Below are 19441 nucleotides of genomic sequence, written 5' to 3'. Positions count from 1 at the left end.
CGTCAATATTCAGAAATCACATATATAATATTGGGATGCGCAATCTACGAAATTTGTGAAGAATTGTTCATGTCAACATCAGGGAGAGTTTACGTGACTGCACTCTTTTTCCCTTACTATGGTTTTTATCCCAATGGGTTTTTCCAAGTAAGGTTTTTAACGAGGCAGTACAAAAACACGTAATGAAGACATCATCGTATCATGATCATCATCACAAGAGGGAGTATTGGAAAATAATATTTAAAATGTGTGTATTGAATATTTGAATGTTGAAAATAAGAGTTGTAAATATTGAAAATTAGTGTGTGATGATGTATGTAATGATGTATTTTATTTTTGGATTATTTGTAAAGATTTCCTATAAATAGATCTCTCATTTGTGAAGAAAATCACAATTGAGTAGAGAGAAAAATATTATAAAGTCTGTAGTTTGGTAAATTTTGAGAGTTTGAGATTTTTACTTTTTACCATAAATTTTTACTTTTTCACAACACGATCGAATAATTTGTAAGAACAAGTTTTAAATCCTAAATAAAGTGTGATGAATAAATTTGTAAGGGGTCCTACGTGCGGGTGCTTTCTTCGTTTAATATTTCAACCAATCCTCCCTTTAAACTCAAAATGACGCAAACAACCTTATACAACTGAAACTTATCCCACATTGGCCAACCATTAAAGAAATAAGCTTGTTATATTACTCTTAGCAACCACTTAAGGCTACGACCTTACTTGAACAGGATCTGTTCTATAGGCTCGTACCTCTGTGTCCTTGAGTTCTAAGGAGGCAGGAAACCAAGTCTGGTGGATGAGTAATAACTGCAGGATCAGAGCGTGATTAACATATGTCCATGGTTCTAAGCCAGCGGATCCGTAGAGGATCGCTCTTGACCCCACTTTGGGTTGAGATGGTCCTGCAGTTGTCTGACAGACTATACCAAATCTTTTTTGTTTTTCTGGGTTTGCGTCGATTTTGAAATTCGATATCTGGGACTTTTATTTTATGGATTTACGGGGCATTTGGAAATGTGGGTTATTGGATTGAGATTAAAGTATGCATCCATGGTGTTCGGAACCATGTTTCTTGGTATGTGCTCTTACTCAACTCCGAAGCTGCTCTCCGATCAAATCCCATCTCCCATTGTAGCCTCAACGAGTCTACCGGTAAGCTCCAACTACTACCATAAACTCTTCAAAAACGTTGATAAAAAGGACATAAGAAGAAAACCACTAATACTTAGCAAAGAATGCACTTGTTTTTGCCATTATTTTGTTTATTTGGGCTGGAAATTAGAGGTAGAAAAAAAGATATGGAACATTTGTTTCATTTTCACCTACTGCATAAAGATCACATTCAAAACTCGACATGCACCCATCATTTAAAAAACAAAACCTTGACAAATGATATCACTGAACAGCTTCTAAAAATAGTTGAAATTTGGATATCACATCTGGTTGAGTTCGCCGGGGCTAAGGAATCAGGCCAGACCTTTAAAGAGATCATAAAAAGACAATTGCTGGACATGACAGGCGTGACTCTTTAGCTGCAAGCTTTTTGTAGAACAGAAAGCTATCTACAACTTATTTCAAGTTGCCTAAAAAAGAGCAGATCTTTGCTGGACACGTAAATCAGATCCCATTTGAACTGTTTTGATGCTTCGCCAAGGAAAGAGAGATCGGGGACAAGTTTTGATGAATAAGAAGATATTATTGTTAATATATTAAGCTGCTTGGTTCTTGTTAAAATCACATTGAAAAATGAAAAGAAATCAAATGACAATTGATGCATATTTACATATTTGATGTAATACATCCGTGTATAAAAAATGTATAAAAACAGCATATAAATGTGTATAAATATAGTAAAGAGAATGGAAAATGCTACACTGGACGTCAACCATGGGAAACATATGTAAAATATATATCAGGCTTTGATGTTGAGCAACTCCCATTGAAGAGTGGATTTTTAAGAGCTTTATTTGTGTCAGCTCGCTTCTGCCGCACTGCTTACCTTACATAATTCCGGATCGATCTTCTTAACATCAAAAAACTTGAAGAAATTCAGGAACACGAAAAATAATTTACCCGAACAGCATTCTCTTTGGAAATGACACAGCATCTTCATATTGGTGCACCATGAGAGTGCTGGAGCAAAATAAATTCAGTAACATGAAAAATCAATTACCAGCAACCACATTCGTTTTGAGAATTACGTAGCACCTGATACATCTTGAAAAGTTGAATTATGCAAGTATGTCAAATGGTTTAACTGTTTCGCATAGTCCGATTTATGGCTGTTTAATAACCATTTACTCAACTCACAATTCTCTAATCGCCCGGCACAGTTGAAAGAACTCAAAGAACAGCTTTAGGATTTAGCAAAAAAAGCTATATCAAACCTAGCATGTCACCTTGGTGAGCTCCAATATTGTTTGTATAGAAAAAAGATGGAATCGTGAGAATGTCCATCCATTATCGACAGTTAAACCGAGCCCCATTTCGGAAAGCCCTCGGTTTAAAATTCTGACAACTGACGGATGAGATATCGCCGGTCAAAGTTTGACAATGGTGTTGAATTTTTTTGATACGGTGATTACAGATAGAGATATATGGATGAAGATGATAAATTTACTATTTTCTCCATCCATATATCTCTCCCTAATCACGTCTCAAAAAAATTTAACACAATTACCAAACTTTAACCGACAACATCTCACCCGTCAGTTATTAGAATTTTAAGCCGTTTTTTAGGACAGTGTAGCATAATCCTGTAGACCTATATGAACGGATTCCAACATCAGCTGTTAGCCTAGATCGAGAAAAATCCTCTATCGATCGACTAAACATGAGCAAGTGCCGAAAATTATCACATTGTACACAAAGACGAACAAGACAGCAAACTTCCTTTCTAACACTCTGAAACCATATTATCTGGACAGATGATCGAGATAGTTAAGTTACTCTCAGAATATAAGTCGAAACAATAATCCAGACCAATCCAAAACCTCACAACTTTGCATTTCTTGACGAGTAGGTCTCAATGGTGACGCATATCTTTGTGGGTGAGACTAACAACTGTGTTCATGTTTACGATAAAAATAACATTTTTGACATAAAAAATAACATATCTTTATTAATGACTAGAATAGAATATCCGTCTCACGTAATTAAAATATGAGTCTTTGAATTTTTGGGTTATTTGATAATATATGTGTAATTGTGGAGCCAAGAATCAGGCTTCTTTTGTGGCCCATATTATAGTGGTACAATTATATAGTGTAAGCCCAGATAGTATTGGGCCGCATAAGGAAATCTCGTTTCAGCGAAAGATATAACCCTAACCATTTAGAATTTCGGCGTTTTGTTTATTCCAGAGAACTGAGCTATATTCAGTGAACGCAGTGCAGCGTCGCCGCCGCCGCCGCCGCCGCAATGGGTCGTATGCACAGCCGCGGGTATTCCTCCTCCCGTGTTTTCTCTTTCAATTTCGATTCACGAACATAAATCTGAAATTTTTGCCATTTTTATCGGATTTCAGCAAGGGTATCTCCGCTTCAGCTCTTCCATACAAGAGAACACCTCCCAGCTGGCTCAAAATCTCGTCGCAAGATGTGAGTTTGTGGGGGAAAAATTTATTCTAATTTCACATTCGTGCGCTATACGAGCGAGTTTGTTTTGTGAATTAACTGGATGTGTTTGTTGATGGGTTTAAAAGGTTGAAGACAATATCTGTAAATTCGCGAAGAAAGGAATGACACCTTCTCAGATCGGTGTGATTCTTCGTGATTCTAATGGTATTGCTCAGGTGAAGAGCGTCACTGGTAGCAAGATCCTTCGTATTCTCAAGGCCCACGGTATTATTTCATTTCTGAATGTTTGCCTGCGAATTTATCATCTTTTGAATAAAATGGTGATTGATTTGCTGATGGTTTGGTTAATCGATAATGTGTAGGTCTTGCTCCGGAGATTCCGGAGGATTTGTACCACTTGATAAAGAAGGCAGTGGCAATCAGGAAGCATTTGGAGAGGAACAGGAAGGATAAGGATTCCAAATTCAGGCTGATTTTGGTGGAGAGCAGGATTCATCGCCTTGCCCGATACTACAAGAAGACCAAGAAGCTACCGCCCGTCTGGAAATAGTAATATGCCCTTATTTTTCTTTTGAATGCAGTTTGCTAGAAATTATTGTGTATGGTTTGTGTAATTCTAAAGACATTGGAGGTTATTATAATGTTAAAAGAATAATCTTTGAATCTATCACTGCCCTTCTGGAAACACTAGTTCCTTTGTTTTTGTTTTTCCATTTTATTGCAGTTTGTGTAAAATTGATGTTCGTTGGTTGGTTGATTACAAGACTATCATGAAAATTTGAGCAGATCGTGTTATATTTTAATGCGTTTGAATGCATTTTACTAGAAATTATTAGAGGTTTATATTATGTTAAAATAATACTCTTTTGAACTGCTGAACGAATTTGTTACTTTGAATTGAACACCACCTTCTGGAAGTAGCAAGTTTCCTGTCCTTTTTGCTTTTTTCTACAGTTCAATGGAAATTAATGTTTGTTGTTTAATTTCAAGATTATGATTTAACTTTAAGATCAGATTATGTTATATTTTTAATCTGTTTTCAACTTATTCCCCATTAAAGGAATTTATTTTGTAGTTGACGACGTGTTATTTTCCTGCATATTGTGGACTGGTTTAAATGCTATGAGCAATGTGTCATCTAAGGTCATCTTAGATTAATTTTATGCAAGGGTTGTGTTGTGACTAGTGTCTGGCACATTGGCATTATTAAGCTGTTTTTTCAGATACAAGAAGATGTTTTGTGTGGAGAGCTAGTTAATTAAAGTGAGCGAATAATTGTATTGCTGTTGAAATTTTGGAGAAGTGAGAGTTTTCGTTAGTTCATCATGTATCAGAGATAATATATTTGTTTACTTGTAATTGTAATATTAGCAAGCTTCGGGTATCCAGTGTTCATGTTGAAAGAAACAGGTTCTGTTCTATTTGTGCACATGTATATTTGTAACTTGGCCATTGCTATGTTGAAGTAGTATTAGATCCAGAGGTTACTGGTTTAGCTGAGATGATTGTCACCATGCCGTCGAACTTTCTCATTCTTCTCAACTATTTGCGTTTACAACTGTCTTCTTCATCATCTAGTTTTTATAGTTTGTTGCAAATTATTGATGAAACTCTATGATGCAGCGAGTCAACCACAGCGAGCACACTCGTCGCATAAATCAGGAGATGAAAATTCGAGATGGTTACAACTGCAGCCAGGCGATATGCTGGGGCAAACGGCATAATGTGTTCTTAATTCTTATAGTTCGAGTCATTTTGTTCGACGACAGTGTTATGGTACTTCAAAATGAATGACAATTTTGAGTCTTCTATGTTTTTGTTGTTGTTAAGTTTGGTACAATTCTATGTGAAATTTTAGCTGTTGGGTTGTACGAGTCAATGCACCGAGTGTCTTCGACTTAAAACACCTAAGTAGCTCGTTAAAGTGATTGCTTTCCTAAAAAATGATTTATTAGTAACAAAATAGATCGGTAAATCTGCCAATTTATAGATTGGGACCAATTATTAATATTTCATTAATATACCAATGAAATTGATTTTGAGCAAAAAATTGATAAATTGAACTTGAAAAAAAAATCCCAAAAATCATGTCATTTGAACCAGAGTAGGTCTCTTGTGAAACGATTTTTTTATCTGTGATATTCACAATAAAAAGTAACATTTTTAGTATAAAAAGTAATATTTTTGTAAGGATGATCCAAATAAGAGATTTGTCTCACAAAATACGACACGTGAAATCGTTTCACACAAGTTTTTGTCTTCGAACTATGTGATTTTACAATTAATTTATTGATTATATTTGAGTTACAATTATTTAATTCATAGCAAATATGTTTGATTATAAAAAAAATGAGATGTTAGAATTTAAAATCCATTTTATAAAGGAACGAAGAGAAATTATAAGACCGTGATTGGTACATGAATGAAATGAAGTTTGGAAAGAAACTATATATTAATAAAGTGGTAATAAATAAATACAAACCCTAATTTGCAACGACTCAAATCCAGCTTAGAGAACCAGGCACCGGAAGTTAAATGGCCGCTGGGCTCCGTTTAGTGGCTGAAAGAGCCGGCGGAGACGCCGGTCAACCAGTTTTTGACGGAGACAATGGCGAGGAACTGATGCACACGCAGCCAGGAGTCTCTATCGTTCTCGGCAACCGACCTCCTGAATTCCCAGGCACTCTCTACATCTCCACTAAGTATGATTCAGTACTGTATTTCGTTTCATATGTGTGATTTGGAAATTTGCAGTTGCGGTTTGTGTGATTGTTTTTTGTTGCTTGGGCGAAGGCAAGTTGTTTGGTTGAGTGACACGGACCGAGCTAAAGGTTATGCCGTGGATATCGTGTCGGTGGCTCTTCATGCGGTATCGAGGGACCCGGAGGCTTACCCTTCTCCTTGTATTTATGCTCAGGTAAGCATGCTTTCACCAATCGAGCTCGCCAGTTGTTGATTTTGTATGTTCTGTTCAAAATTTTATTTTTTCAATTGCGTTTTGAAGACTAAGATTACTTGTTTTGTGGGTAGTTAAATTTTTATTGGATTAAACGTGCTTACCAGTGCATTTGTTTTTGAAAGATAGGAACTTCATTTCAGCCTTGTGCTCGAGTCTTTATCCTTTGAATTAGCATATTGAATTGGCTTATGATATCAGCATGACAGATTTATTGCTATCCACTGTAGCTGTAAAAATCACAGGACCTCTATAGTTCACATACCAATTATTTTTCCCTAGTCATATGGTATTAAAGTAATTTTATTTTTAGTATGCAAAATGCGAATAAACTGGTCGAATCAAAAGCCAAGGTGAACAAAATAGTAGTGATTATTTCAGTAATATTAGACCAAAATTAAGCCATGTTTTTGTTCCTCTAAATGCTTATACATTTAAACTCCAATGCCAAATGCGCTTGTTATGATGCATTATAATTTGCTAATACTTATGAAGATTGAGACTGGAGCTGAGGCTGATGAAATGCATGATTCAGATTCCGAGACTTACGAGATTTTAGATTTATCAAAGATTACAGAGATGAGACTTGTGCCTTCGGATCCTAATCAAGGTATGTTTTGCCGATCTTTTTCTTTGAAGGACTGGTATGCAATCCATCGATGTTATGCATACATTTTTCATTTTTTCTATCTCGTGCATAACAACCTTCTATCAACTTATTAAACAGTGGATACACTGTTCGCGGTATTTTGTGAATGTGCTGAGCTGAATCCAGACCCCATTGAAGGTGATTTATAGTCTCTTGAGACAAAGTTAAGAAAATTCTTTTCTTATGAAAATTTGCTAATTTTTTTTTATGCTTTCAGATGAAGAAGATGAACACAACTGGAATTTCAGTGCTGCTCAGTTTGTAAATGAGGGTTTAGGTGCCCATATATTTAAATGCCCTTGTTTGATCTTTTAGTCTGAATCTTTTCGATCGTTTAATTGTCTTTTACTTAATGAATGCAGACGATGAGGATTCTGAATGGAATATCTCCCAAAATTCAACACGCACGATTGGAGCTAATGGAGATAACGACTTATGCCATTCTGTCGTTCAGGTATATATGTGCTGAGTTGGTGTAGCATTGAGAATACTTCAAATTTGGCATTACTACTTTCATAGCTATCACTTTAAAAGGTAAAAGGATATAGGGATTGCATGTAATTTTTTTGTATTACTACACCGAATCGTTTTATGGTATAATTGCACCTCAAAATTAAATTACTCCCTACTCACCACATAGAAATTGAATGTCGATGCTTTCTTTTGTGATCGCATGCAACTGTTGTGCAACTCATGATCATCCCGTAGGCGTGTGTTCTTTCGAGAATAGTATGGCACATCAATGTATAATTCGAGTAACATGTTTTGTGCAGCTCCAGATAAATGATCAACGGTTCGAGGATGCAGAGGAATCGGAACAAAGTGATAAAAATGGCCATCATTGATCTCCTACCTTTCGGCTCAGATATTTATCCGTGTCTTGACATTGTAGTCAGAAACAATGTTGTATCTCTATTTTATAGTCTGGACTATGGGAAAACCATTTGCATTATTTCAGGTTTTTTCGAAGCTAATACATACAACGTTAAAGTTGTCCATAACTTGCACAAAAATTTCTATAAACCTATTTCTGGCAAAAATAACTTTTTACTGGCAAAAAAAACTTTTTTTAAAAAAACCTGTGCATTATCTATCCTTTCAAATATTTTCCACAATTGGCAACAAAAACTTAAGAATGCAACTTCAAATTAAGTAACACAATATGGTTGGTTATTGATACCAACATTGTTTATTTAAGAACAAAAACTTGTGTGAAATGATCTCACAAGTCGTAGTTTGTGAGAAGAATCTCTTATATGGGTTATCCATGAAAAAATATTACTTTTTATGCTAAGAGTATTATTTTTTATTGTGAATATCGATATGGTTGATCCGTCTCACAGATAAAGATTCGTGAGACCGTCTTACAAGAGACCTACTATTATTTAAATAGCTAAATTCAATTTGTAAATTGATGTTTTTACATCCCTTGTATATTATTGTTTAGTACAGCATGTATTTAAGTATATTTTCAAATTTAATCTTCACGATGAAAAAAAAGTGATAGGCCCCATTTTCCTATAGCCCCTTAAACTTACTCTCATTTCTTTATAGCCCTCTATAACTTCACCTCACTAATCCTCTCACTTATTAAATTTTAATTATACTTAAATAATTTTAATTATTAAATAGAAAAATATTGTATCTAACAACTGGAATCCCAAGTGTAGGCCTAGAAATGACAGTAAACTGGGCCGGGCTCAACCCTCTTCAATTAAAACCTACTGGCTACGGCAACATGAATGGATTAGGCCCATTATCAGAGTCCATTTAAAGTTGACTAAACCCTAGCTTTTTTATGCATGCAGTAAAATTATCCAGCTAAAACTCCTCGGATTTCTCAGCTTAGCCGCCGTCGCGATCTTCATTTTTCCATCAGGTGATCTACGAGCTGCAATCGTTGCGATAAACTTCGATTGTCCCATAATTGTGTTTAATTTGTGATTCGGTTTTGTAACAATGTAAATTGATATGTTTTTTTTATTCGTGTCTGTATCTGCACAGATTTTAACCGGTGAAAACATGGCGTACGCAGCTATGAAACCGATGAAGCCGGGGCTGGAAGAGCCTCTGGAGCAGATTCACAGGATCCGTATCATCCCTGTCTTCCAAAAACGTTAAGAATCTGGAGAAAGGTATACTGTGTATTCTCAAACGGTTGAAGTATTATAGCTTCTTGTTGTAATTACTTGTTTTCTTTTGAATGCGTTAGCTTCAATTGGTTATTCTATTTGTGTAAGGTATGTATCTAGTTGAAATTCATTTGGTTTTCATTATTAGCGGTAAATTAAGAGTTTTGGTAGTGTTTGGCAGTTTGTGTGCATAGGTGTTTTCTGAGCATGTGTTGGAGAAAGCTATCTTTGGTTTAATTCTCTGAATGATATTTGTAGATATATACTAAGCTTTTGTAGTGCCTATGAGATTGTCCAAATGTAATGTAATCGTGATTACTAGAAGCTAAAGGTACATGGGCTTCGTAGAGCCTAGGATAAGAGCAATAGTGAGGCTTCCGTTTGTTTAAAAGTCAGTTGTTCTAAAGGATAATATGATGTGATCTAAATATTTAGAGACAATTTTTTGCATATAACTAAATATGTACCTTTGAAATTAGCATATGATAGTAAATACAATACTTAGAAGCTTCTTGGCAAAAATAAAGTACTCCTATCTTGCGGTTCACCTTGGATTTATTATCTCTACATGTAAGGCACAAGAAAATCACTCTTTTAATAATAGAGATTTTTTGGGGAATGATGAAAAGTTGATTAAAAGTAATGATTCTGGTGGGAGATATCAAATTAGATAATAATAAAAAAAATTTAGAAAATTATGTGCGAGAATGTGATGTATATTTCTATTTTGGGATAATAAAATCATTCTTGTGTATGTAGTTTATCCTGTTCATTGTTAAATGCTATACTAGCTTCTAGTTATTTGAACGATGTCGGTTTATTATATTTGTATTATTGCGTTATTGTGTATGCTTCTTTGTTAATCAAGATAAACTAATCGATTTTACTCATGCTGATCAATCTGAAATCTTGATAGTTGTTTACAGTGTGGTTTTGCTGGTAATTACCTTGTTCCGTCACAGACGTGCAAAACCTTTTGTTTTGTCGCTGGGAGTTTTATCCTGTGACGATATGGTGTATTACTGATTTTAGCTGGTTCTAGGACTTGGAAACAATTACACTTTCACAATTTTCCGTGGTGTTTGGTGTTTTAGTTTCATTGTTGTTGACTCGAGTCTTGTTTACAGTTTGTGCTGATTTGGTGCGTGGTGCCAAGGACAAAAAGCTCCGGGTCAAGGGACCTGTTAGAATGCCTACCAAGGTTCTTCATATCACGACTAGGAAGTCTCCATGTGGTGAAGGTATTAAATTTTTCACAAGAGTTTAATCTTTTCAAATTTTTTCACGTTGGTATTTCTTCTTGTATTTATGTGATATTGAAATGAATTTGTTATGAAAATATGGTTAAGCTTAGTTCCAAGATGATATTTCTAGAGAGTAGTCTGCGGGAAGGTTTTAGTGTAGCAGTTTTTACAGAGGAACAGAAGTTGATTTATTCATTTCTTGGGTATTTGTAAAATGTAAGGTCGTCCCTAGGATTATGCAGCCAAGAAATACTAAAGTATTTGTCTGATGTAGACCGTTTGTTTGATATTTTACTCTTTGAATACATTGCCATTGAGTTAGTTCAACATTTGTTTCCCAAAACTGATGCAGTGCTTTGATATCTTTACCTGTTTGAATATTGTTACGTAGGTACTAATACTTGGGATAGATTTGAGCTCCGGGTTCACAAGAGAATAATCGACCTTTTCAGCTCCCCAGATGTCGTTAAGCAGATCACCTCAATAACTATCGAACCTGGTGTAGAGGTTGAGGTTACGATTGCTGATTCTTAGACCTCCCATACCTTGTTATTCCATTCAGATTTTAAAAGCATTAAATCATGTTTTGGTATGATGAGTGGTGAGCTTAAGATATGTATCATGGTTTCTTTTTGAATATTTAGTTTTGGATGTCAAACTATCAATGACATTGATTGTGGTTATTTTCCAATTTGTCTCGAGTAGTTTCTGACTTTTGAGTAATGAATTTTGAGGCATAATTTGTCGGGATATCACATTGCTTGCTTTGTAAGTTTTCTAAACTTGGAGGAAAATGTAATTATTAGCTCTAATCTTTGTATTGATCTTCTTTCGAAAAATGTGTAGCAACTGTTGCATCAGTTTTGCGGCAAGTGATCATGGTTGTTGTGGCAAAGTTGCACGATTTGGCAGTGTTACTTGAAATTGATATTAAAGTTGCAGTTGATCTTCATTTTTTTCCCGTTCCTTTCCTCACACTTTTCAACAGAAATTCTGATCATTAGTTGAAAATATTTGACTTGCATCTATTTATAGCAAAAAAACAAAGAATGGCGAGAATATACTTTTGGATTTTCGCCTTTGATGCTACGCAAATTCCTATCCTTGGTTATAACATCAAATTTTTTATGTAAATTTTATCCCGAATGAAACAATAATCTTTTGGAGCGCCTAATTGATATAAAATGCATCAAGAACGGTAACTCAATTATCGCAACACAAAATACGTAAAACCCAAATCTTTATTATAGAAGATGTCCTATGACATGTTCCCGTGATTGCGTTCAAAAATTCAAGCTTGTTTCTTTTGCCAAAACAAACACAAGAACATCCTTGAAGATGATAAACACCATGTCTCCCATGCAACATTCTAAGTGAGGTAAAATATGTACTATCTACAACACAATCCTTTGAAAATTCATCGAGAATGTAGGTCCTTCCCGAACCCAGAATCATAATATTCCATGTACCAATCAACAAATTTCTTCAGCCCCGACTCCAAATCCGTTTTTGGCCTATAGCTGAGCTCCTTCTTGGCATAACTGATATCAGCATGTGTAAACGAAACGTCGCCGTTTACCGGCAATGGCTCAACCTTCTTCTTTGCCTTCACCTTCAACAATCTCTCCAAAGTTCGAACGAGCTTCTTGACAGTAACTGGAGAAGTGTTCCCAAGATTAAACACACGTAGTTGCGCCTTGCCCTTCTTCTTCCCTCCACTCCCTGTACTCTTTTCTGCAGTATCTAATGCAGCCAAACAACCCTTTACTATATCATCAATGTAGGTGAAATCTCTTGCCACGGTTTCTTGATTCCGCCCTTCGAATATTGTTATCGGGGTCCTTTCTAGTATATCCTTTGTGAAGAAGAAGTAAGCCATGTCTGGCCTCCCCCATGGTCCATAAACTGTGAAGAATCTGAGCCCGGTGATAGAGAGGCCGTAGATATGGTTATACGCGTGTGCGATTTCTTCCCCCGATTTCTTTGTCGCTGCGTATAAGCTCGCCGGTTGATCCGTTCTATCTGCTTCCGAAAATGGTTTCTTGGAATTTAGTCCATAAACTGAACTTGATGAAGCCCAGATGATCGCCGGTTGAGGGTTCGCTGATTTGCAAGCTTCAAGAATAGCAACAAATCCAGCGACATTGCTATGGATATACGAGGTTGGATTCTTCAAGCCATAACGAACCCCAGCTTGAGCAGCTAAATGCATGACGTGCGTGAATTCGACGATTTTGAAGAGCTCTTTCAACAGATTTGAATCGTTGATGTCTCCCTCTATAACGAAGATTCCGATGCCATTAAGTCTTTCTTGGCGAGCTCTTTTGAGTGAAGGATCGTAGTAATCGTTGAAGTTGTCCAGTCCCACAACGCCGTCTCCACGTTGCTTCAGTGCGGCGGAGACATGGAATCCAATGAACCCTGCGGCTCCGGTGACAAGGATGGTCAAATGACCGGTTTCTTGGCGGGGTTTGGCCGACGTTAGCACTTGTTCTACCCATTTCCGGCCACCCCAACTGGTGCTGATTCGCAGCTCGCTCGAGAACTGTCCTGGAAATCGAGAGCGGATACTCAAGAAAATGATGAATGCGGCGAAAATGGTTGCCCAAGAAACGTACTTCCTGGCGGAGTATTTTGGCAATCTGCGGTGAAAAGATGGAAGCCTGTCTACCATCTTAATACAGTACTGATTTCTTTGGATTGTATGCATAAAATGTGGATTTCTTATTGGAAGTTAAGTTTCGTGGCATGAATACAGAAAGTGTCAATTTCAAAATTTGATAAAGAAGAATGGTGGCAGAGGAGGTGGCGGCGGCGGTGGCGATCGTTGCTGTGAAAAGAGTAGAGAGTAAACGAGCGCAAAACGAATGGCCTTGTGATTGATTATCTTTGTATTATGTATGTGTTTTATGTGTTAGTGTGAATATTTATATTATTTTCAAACTGTAGATAAAATTCAAGGCAAAAAGTTGTGTGAAACGATCTCACGGGTCGTATTTTGTGAGATAGATCTCTTATCTGGGTCATTCATGAAAAATATTACTTTTTATGTTAAGAACTATTTTATTGTGAATATCGGTAGGGTTGACACGTATCACAGATAAAGATCCGTGAGACCGTTTCACAAGAGAGATACTCTATTTTTTTTGTTGGAAAAAGACCGTCTCACATGATAAATACGCTTATAATATATTGAGAAATTTCAATAAATAACGAATATATAATATATTTGCAAACATCTTTTGAAAACAATACTTCGAGATTATGACGAACCCAGTGGCTACAAATAACCTAACCTTTCGTCCAAATTAGGCAATGTTTGGATAAGAAGGAATATACACGTGCCGTTAACAAGCTCTATGCTTACATACACTTGTAGAGACACTCAATTTGTACAAACGTTAACAACTTTTGCTCTAATTTATGTGATTATCTACTAACTTTTGTAATTTTTTTTAACAAAAAAAAAATAGAGTAGGTCTCTTGTGAAACGATCTCACGAATTTTTATCTGTGAGACAGGTCAACCCTATCAATATTCACAAGAAAAAGTAATAATCTTAGCATAAAAAGTAATATTTTTTCATGGATGACCCAGATAAGAGACCCGTCTCACAAAATATGACCCGTGAGACTGTCTCACACAAGTTTTTGCCAAAAAAATATTATACATTATTTGGAGCAATAATTATCTTTAAGAAAGCGATCCAGACATGATAACATGCGGTAAACGTGCAATCCTACAATCGATGTCAAACCTAAGATGGCATATACAACCACACAAGAATAGTGATATTAAATTCCGCCCCACTACAATTTTAAGTCCATTTTATTTCTAATCATATTTTTTTGTAGAATGTGATTTCATTAATTCATTCAATATTAAATTTTCATGAAATGCATTTTTTAAATTTTTTTCCACGTTATATGATCAAAATTTTTTTGAAAAAAAACTATGTTTGTATATGTTTTTGAAAAAATAATTATATATTTTAATATTATACTGAAGATTTATCATTGATGCTTCAGATTAGGGCCGTCGCCCATTTTCGCACTGTGGCCCAAATGTCGGCCCATGATTGAATTGGGCCCATTATTTATCTCCAATAAAAACTCACCTCTCACGTATTGTGAACTCCACATCCTGTCGGAAAAATCATGTGGCGGCGCGTATAACCACGCGTAATCATTAATGGTGATTTCAAGCTCTCTTTTAAGTTTCTCCGTGACCAGCTCGACATAAATTTTATTTATTATTTGTACAAAATACTGATTGACCAATTAATATAATTATTGTCTAATCCCTTGCTTTATTTATTTACATAAATTATAATTTTTTTGTTCGTAAATATAGAGCATGTCAACGCGTTTCATACTTCTCGTCATATCAATTTTACATCCATGGACCGAGTTTGGAAAAAAATCCATTTTTTTCGATTTTAATTTTAAAATACTTCCCATCGTATCAATTTACATTTTCCTATTGGAATTTCGAAGTATATATAAAACATAAATATATAAAATATTTTCGAAATTTTCGTATACTATTATAGTTCATGACCTAGTAATTAAAAAAATAAACACCATATTGTTACAACCATACAAACTTTAAATTATTATTGTATAGTTTTAAAAACACAAATAAACATAATTCAGCCGAATTAATTTCCACATATTCATATACAGAACCCACACCAAAACAATGAATCAGGTTGGCAGCGCGTGCCAAACGTGAAAAAACAGCAGATGCCATTCCGCGCGTGGTCCATTTTGATGCATACGTGACCACAAAATGCGCAAGTAGGCATGTGGGCCACGAAAGAGCCCAATAAGAAGAGCTTATGATTTTTAGATTGGGTTTATCGTTGGGCCCACAAAGAGGCCCACAAATCACCGTCGCTCTGAGCTGTGATAGTGGGCCCATTTGCTTCATCTCTGCATAATTGAGCAGCAGCGCCATTCACTCCGTGATTAACTTACAGTCCTATATTTATTTTATATTATTATACTATATATTATATAAATAAATTATAATTTTTTTCTTCGCAAATATAGACAGTGTCAACCCGTTTTACAGATATAAATCCGTGAGGTCGTCTCAAATAAGATTTATTCCTAAATATTTTATGTTCGTTGTTAAATTCAAAGTAAAATTACAGCATTATGTAGGAACTGAAATTACACAATTACCCCTATCTTTTTATCTCCTTTTTTTCCCGCCAAAGAGTTCAGCTGGGAAACGACAGGGAGAGGCTAGACCATCGAGACGGGGGCCCTCTCTCAGATATTATGACAAATTTAATTCACGAATTTACTCAATAATTTAAAATAAAATTAATTTGTACGCCCATAATAAAATATGCTTTAAGAATAATATGTTTTTGACCTGAATTTATAATAAAATTTATATAATAAATTTAGGAAACATTGATAAAGTGCTATGCTAACTTAGATCGACAACCTAAAAAATATTAATAAACTAATATCTCTTACATTTTTTTAAAAATCATGCATATTTAATCTTGTATTTTTTTAAGTTCAAGTATATTGTTGAGATTGAATTTAAACATAACTCAACCCAAAATCTAGCTCAAATAGGAGGGTTGTTTAAGTTCATATATGCAACTCTCAGAGATTTTATCCAATGGATGTGGGAGCGTGAAGTTTACAAATGACCCAACTATAGACAGAACATAGCAAATGACCCAACTATGGACAGAACATGTGGTCCGACTATGGGCAGTCCAACATATAATGATGAACATGAGCTTTAGTATCATATTAAGATTGAGACTTAGATATAACTCAACCTCAAAAGATTGCTCAAGTGGGGAGGATTGTCTAAGTCCATATATGCAACTCTCAAATATTTTATCTGGCCGATGTTGGACAACTAACACATATTTACCACATTTGAAATGAGTTTAATATCGTTTTTTAAAAAAATGAAAGTTATAAATTCAATTAATTTTATAAAGAGTTTTTATGTTGTCGAAATTTTACAAGGGATGTTTAATATAATTTGCTCGTAAGTTTTAACTTTCGAGTCCATGTATATGAACCATGATTATGATATAGAATAAATCGAGTTTATTAATAAATTTTTATTATAATTTTTAATTTTTATTTGATTGACGATAATGTAATTATATTAAATAAATAATTTATAGAAAGAAATAATATGTGAATTTTTAAATTGAATTAGATTAATTCAGTTATGAGTAAATTATATGAAAAATAATACTTGTCTAAATAGATATGATATTTTCATAAAAACTAATTAATGTCATGAAGTCATAATATATATCAACGCAAAAAATCGGAGACCAAATAATTGTTGTTGGCAATTCTATTTCTTGCCGGATTTTGAATATCACAATATAATTTTCTATGATCATATGTATAGTCTCTATATGTAAAGTCTCTATATGTAAAATAAATATACAATATTTGTTATAATCAAAATATACCAAATAAAAATTAAAAAATAATTTTATTAATCTAATTATTGATTTTGTTAATACTTCTTAAACCATATTATCGCGAGACACTAACCGACCTTTTTAACCAACTGGCTTTAGCATCATGAAATAATCACGTGACTTTTGGTATTGTTTCTCAAAAGATGTTTTCGTAATCACGTGACTTTTAATGCTTTTGTAGTTTTTTTTTTAAATCATTTTCTTGCCCACATTTCTTAATTTAGAGTAATTTTATAATTCGATATATTTTGATTAAAAAAATAAAAATAGTGTTCAATAAAGTTACATTGCCATAAAATCCACGGCTCAAAACGAACGAAAATGCACAAAATAATCGCAGTCGTTGCTGTTGTAGACTTCGTGATAATCGTGAAGAAAATAAACTAAAAAATTCACTGAAACTAGAGTAATCAAAGTGATAAACAAATGAAAAATGGACAAAGTACAGATATTAAGTCTCTTGGAAGACGGTCTCACGAATCTTTATTTGTGAGACGAATTAACCATACCGACATTCACAACAAAAAGTAATACTTTTAGCATAAAAAATAATACTTTTTTCATGGATGACCCAAATAAGAGATTCATATCACAAAATACAACATGTAAGACCTTTTCACACAAATTTCTGCAAACTAAGGATGTGTAAGATCCTAAAATGTATGATATTCTTATTGGTCCTAAAGATAAGTGAAAGTGAAGTAATGAACAATATAATTTGATTTAACATTTTTATCGAGGTAGATATATAACTTACTATATGTTTCAAGTAAAAAGGAACTGATTCACTAATCTTAACAAAACATGCCACGGATTTTATAGAATATTTATTCGATTCGTCTAATAAATATAAATATTATGTGTTTTTTTTATAAATACACGAGAGTATAAAATATCGTTCGTTAAGTTTACGCAATGAATATCAAGTTTTTTTCTACCCAAAAAAATCTCTTGAAACCATAAAATTGCATAACTCGATTAATTTATCAAAAAAATATAAATAAAAAAAGTTTGTTCGAAAAGGAAAAAATACTCAAATAATAAATAAAATAAAAACAAGAAAAATTCAAATAAATATAAAATAAAAGCATTGAAATACGTGAATGAGAAAAAAAGGAATTTGTAACTTCCGAACATTCAAATTCAATGTAAATATTTATTTTAAAAAATGGTTCATTATATATATACACTCCCCCACCACACTACTCTCACACTACCGCTGCTCACCTTCTGTAATGACGCCGGCACCACCAATCCCCGCGCTGGCGTTGTCCCTTAGATCCCTCATTCTCTTGTTCTTCTTCTTCCTCCTCGCCTGGCCCGCCACCTGCTGGCGCCCATGGCCCTATGCCAACCCCAACACCACAGATTTTCTCTTCGGTGGGTCTAAAAAGTACGAGGGCTCATCGGAATTTGTTAAGCTGAAATACCACATGGGCCCCGTTCTCACCGCCAACATCACAGTCTATCCCATCTGGTACGGCGCCTGGCAGAGCTCCCAGAAGCGTATCATCCGCGAGTTCATCTCCTCCATCTCCGACGCGGACTCCACCCCGCCCTCTGTCTCCGGCTGGTGGAAGACCGTCCGCCACTACACGGACCAGACCGGGGCCAACATCTCGCGAACCGTCCGCCTAGGAGAAGAGAAGAACGACCGGTTCTACTCTCACGGCAAGTCCCTCACGCGCCTCTCCGTACAATCGGTGATAAAATCCGCCGTCACCGCATCCACGCGGCCGCTCCCGATCAACCCCAAGAGCGGGGTCTACCTCCTGCTGACGTCCGGCGAAGTGTTCGTGCAGGATTTCTGCAACAATGTCTGCGGCTTCCACTACTTCACCTTCCCTTCGATCGTGGGGTACACGCTGCCGTACGCCTGGGTGGGAAACTCCGCGAAGCTCTGCCCCGCCGTGTGCGCGTATCCCTTCGCCGTGCCGGAGTACATCCCCGGGCTGAAGGCGGTGAAGCCGCCGAACGGCGACATTGGGGTGGACGGTATGATTAGCGTAATAGCTCATGAGATAGCTGAGCTATCCACCAACCCGCTAATCAACGCATGGTATGCGGGTCAGGACCCGGTTTTCCCGGTGGAAATAGCCGATTTGTGTGAGGGTATTTACGGAACTGGGGGTGGAGGATCCTACACCGGACAGATGTTGAACGGTGAAGATGGTGCTACGTTCAACATGAACGGCATCCGACGGAGGTTCTTGGTTCAATGGGTTTGGAATCATCTGGTGAATTACTGCACTGGCCCTAATGCCCTTGATCAGTAGTAAATTAATTAATAATAGTTTTTATTAGTATTAATTATAATATTTAATAATTTTTGCGTTTGGATTTCTTTTTTACCTCATAATTTTGACTTTAATTGTTTGTGGATTTTGGAATT

General features: G+C 35.5%; 4 protein-coding genes, 1 non-coding gene and 1 pseudogene across 5 annotated transcripts; 5 read left to right on the top strand and 1 right to left on the bottom strand.

The window, feature by feature from the left end:
* Positions 1-719: 719 nt before the first annotated feature.
* LOC142532117 (small nucleolar RNA U3) lies at positions 720-931 on the top strand. Its single transcript, XR_012816508.1, has one exon. It is a non-coding gene; the product is annotated as a small nucleolar RNA U3 (small nucleolar RNA).
* Positions 932-3246: 2315 nt separating this feature from the next.
* Positions 3247-5466, top strand: LOC142531768 (small ribosomal subunit protein uS15). The gene is made up of 5 exons (XM_075638023.1): positions 3247-3452; positions 3536-3608; positions 3713-3851; positions 3950-4136; positions 5211-5466. Exons 1-5 carry the CDS (start codon positions 3430-3432, stop codon positions 5242-5244), a joined length of 456 nt encoding a protein of 151 aa, XP_075494138.1. The 5' UTR covers positions 3247-3429; the 3' UTR covers positions 5245-5466.
* Positions 5467-6037: 571 nt separating this feature from the next.
* On the top strand, positions 6038-8149 carry LOC142531717 (chloride conductance regulatory protein ICln-like). Its single transcript, XM_075637940.1, has 7 exons — positions 6038-6289; positions 6381-6504; positions 7039-7153; positions 7271-7330; positions 7410-7469; positions 7555-7646; positions 7966-8149. Exons 1-7 carry the CDS (start codon positions 6123-6125, stop codon positions 8035-8037), a joined length of 690 nt encoding a protein of 229 aa, XP_075494055.1. The 5' UTR covers positions 6038-6122; the 3' UTR covers positions 8038-8149.
* A 1048-nt stretch (positions 8150-9197) lies between these two features.
* LOC142531842 (small ribosomal subunit protein uS10y-like) lies at positions 9198-11390 on the top strand (annotated as a pseudogene).
* A 412-nt stretch (positions 11391-11802) lies between these two features.
* On the bottom strand, positions 11803-13440 carry LOC142531716 (UDP-glucuronate 4-epimerase 3-like). The gene has a single exon (XM_075637939.1). It carries the CDS (start codon positions 13276-13278, stop codon positions 11986-11988), a length of 1293 nt encoding a protein of 430 aa, XP_075494054.1. The 5' UTR covers positions 13279-13440; the 3' UTR covers positions 11803-11985.
* A 4791-nt stretch (positions 13441-18231) lies between these two features.
* On the top strand, positions 18232-19441 carry LOC142531566 (protein EXORDIUM-like 3). Its single transcript, XM_075637743.1, has one exon. It carries the CDS (start codon positions 18285-18287, stop codon positions 19323-19325), a length of 1041 nt encoding a protein of 346 aa, XP_075493858.1. The 5' UTR covers positions 18232-18284; the 3' UTR covers positions 19326-19441.

The sequence above is a fragment of the Primulina tabacum genome, chromosome 17 (assembly GCF_025594145.1).
Source record: "Primulina tabacum isolate GXHZ01 chromosome 17, ASM2559414v2, whole genome shotgun sequence".
NCBI classification, from domain to species: Eukaryota; Viridiplantae; Streptophyta; class Magnoliopsida; order Lamiales; family Gesneriaceae; genus Primulina; species Primulina tabacum.
This window is presented reverse-complemented; position numbering and strand designations above follow the sequence as displayed.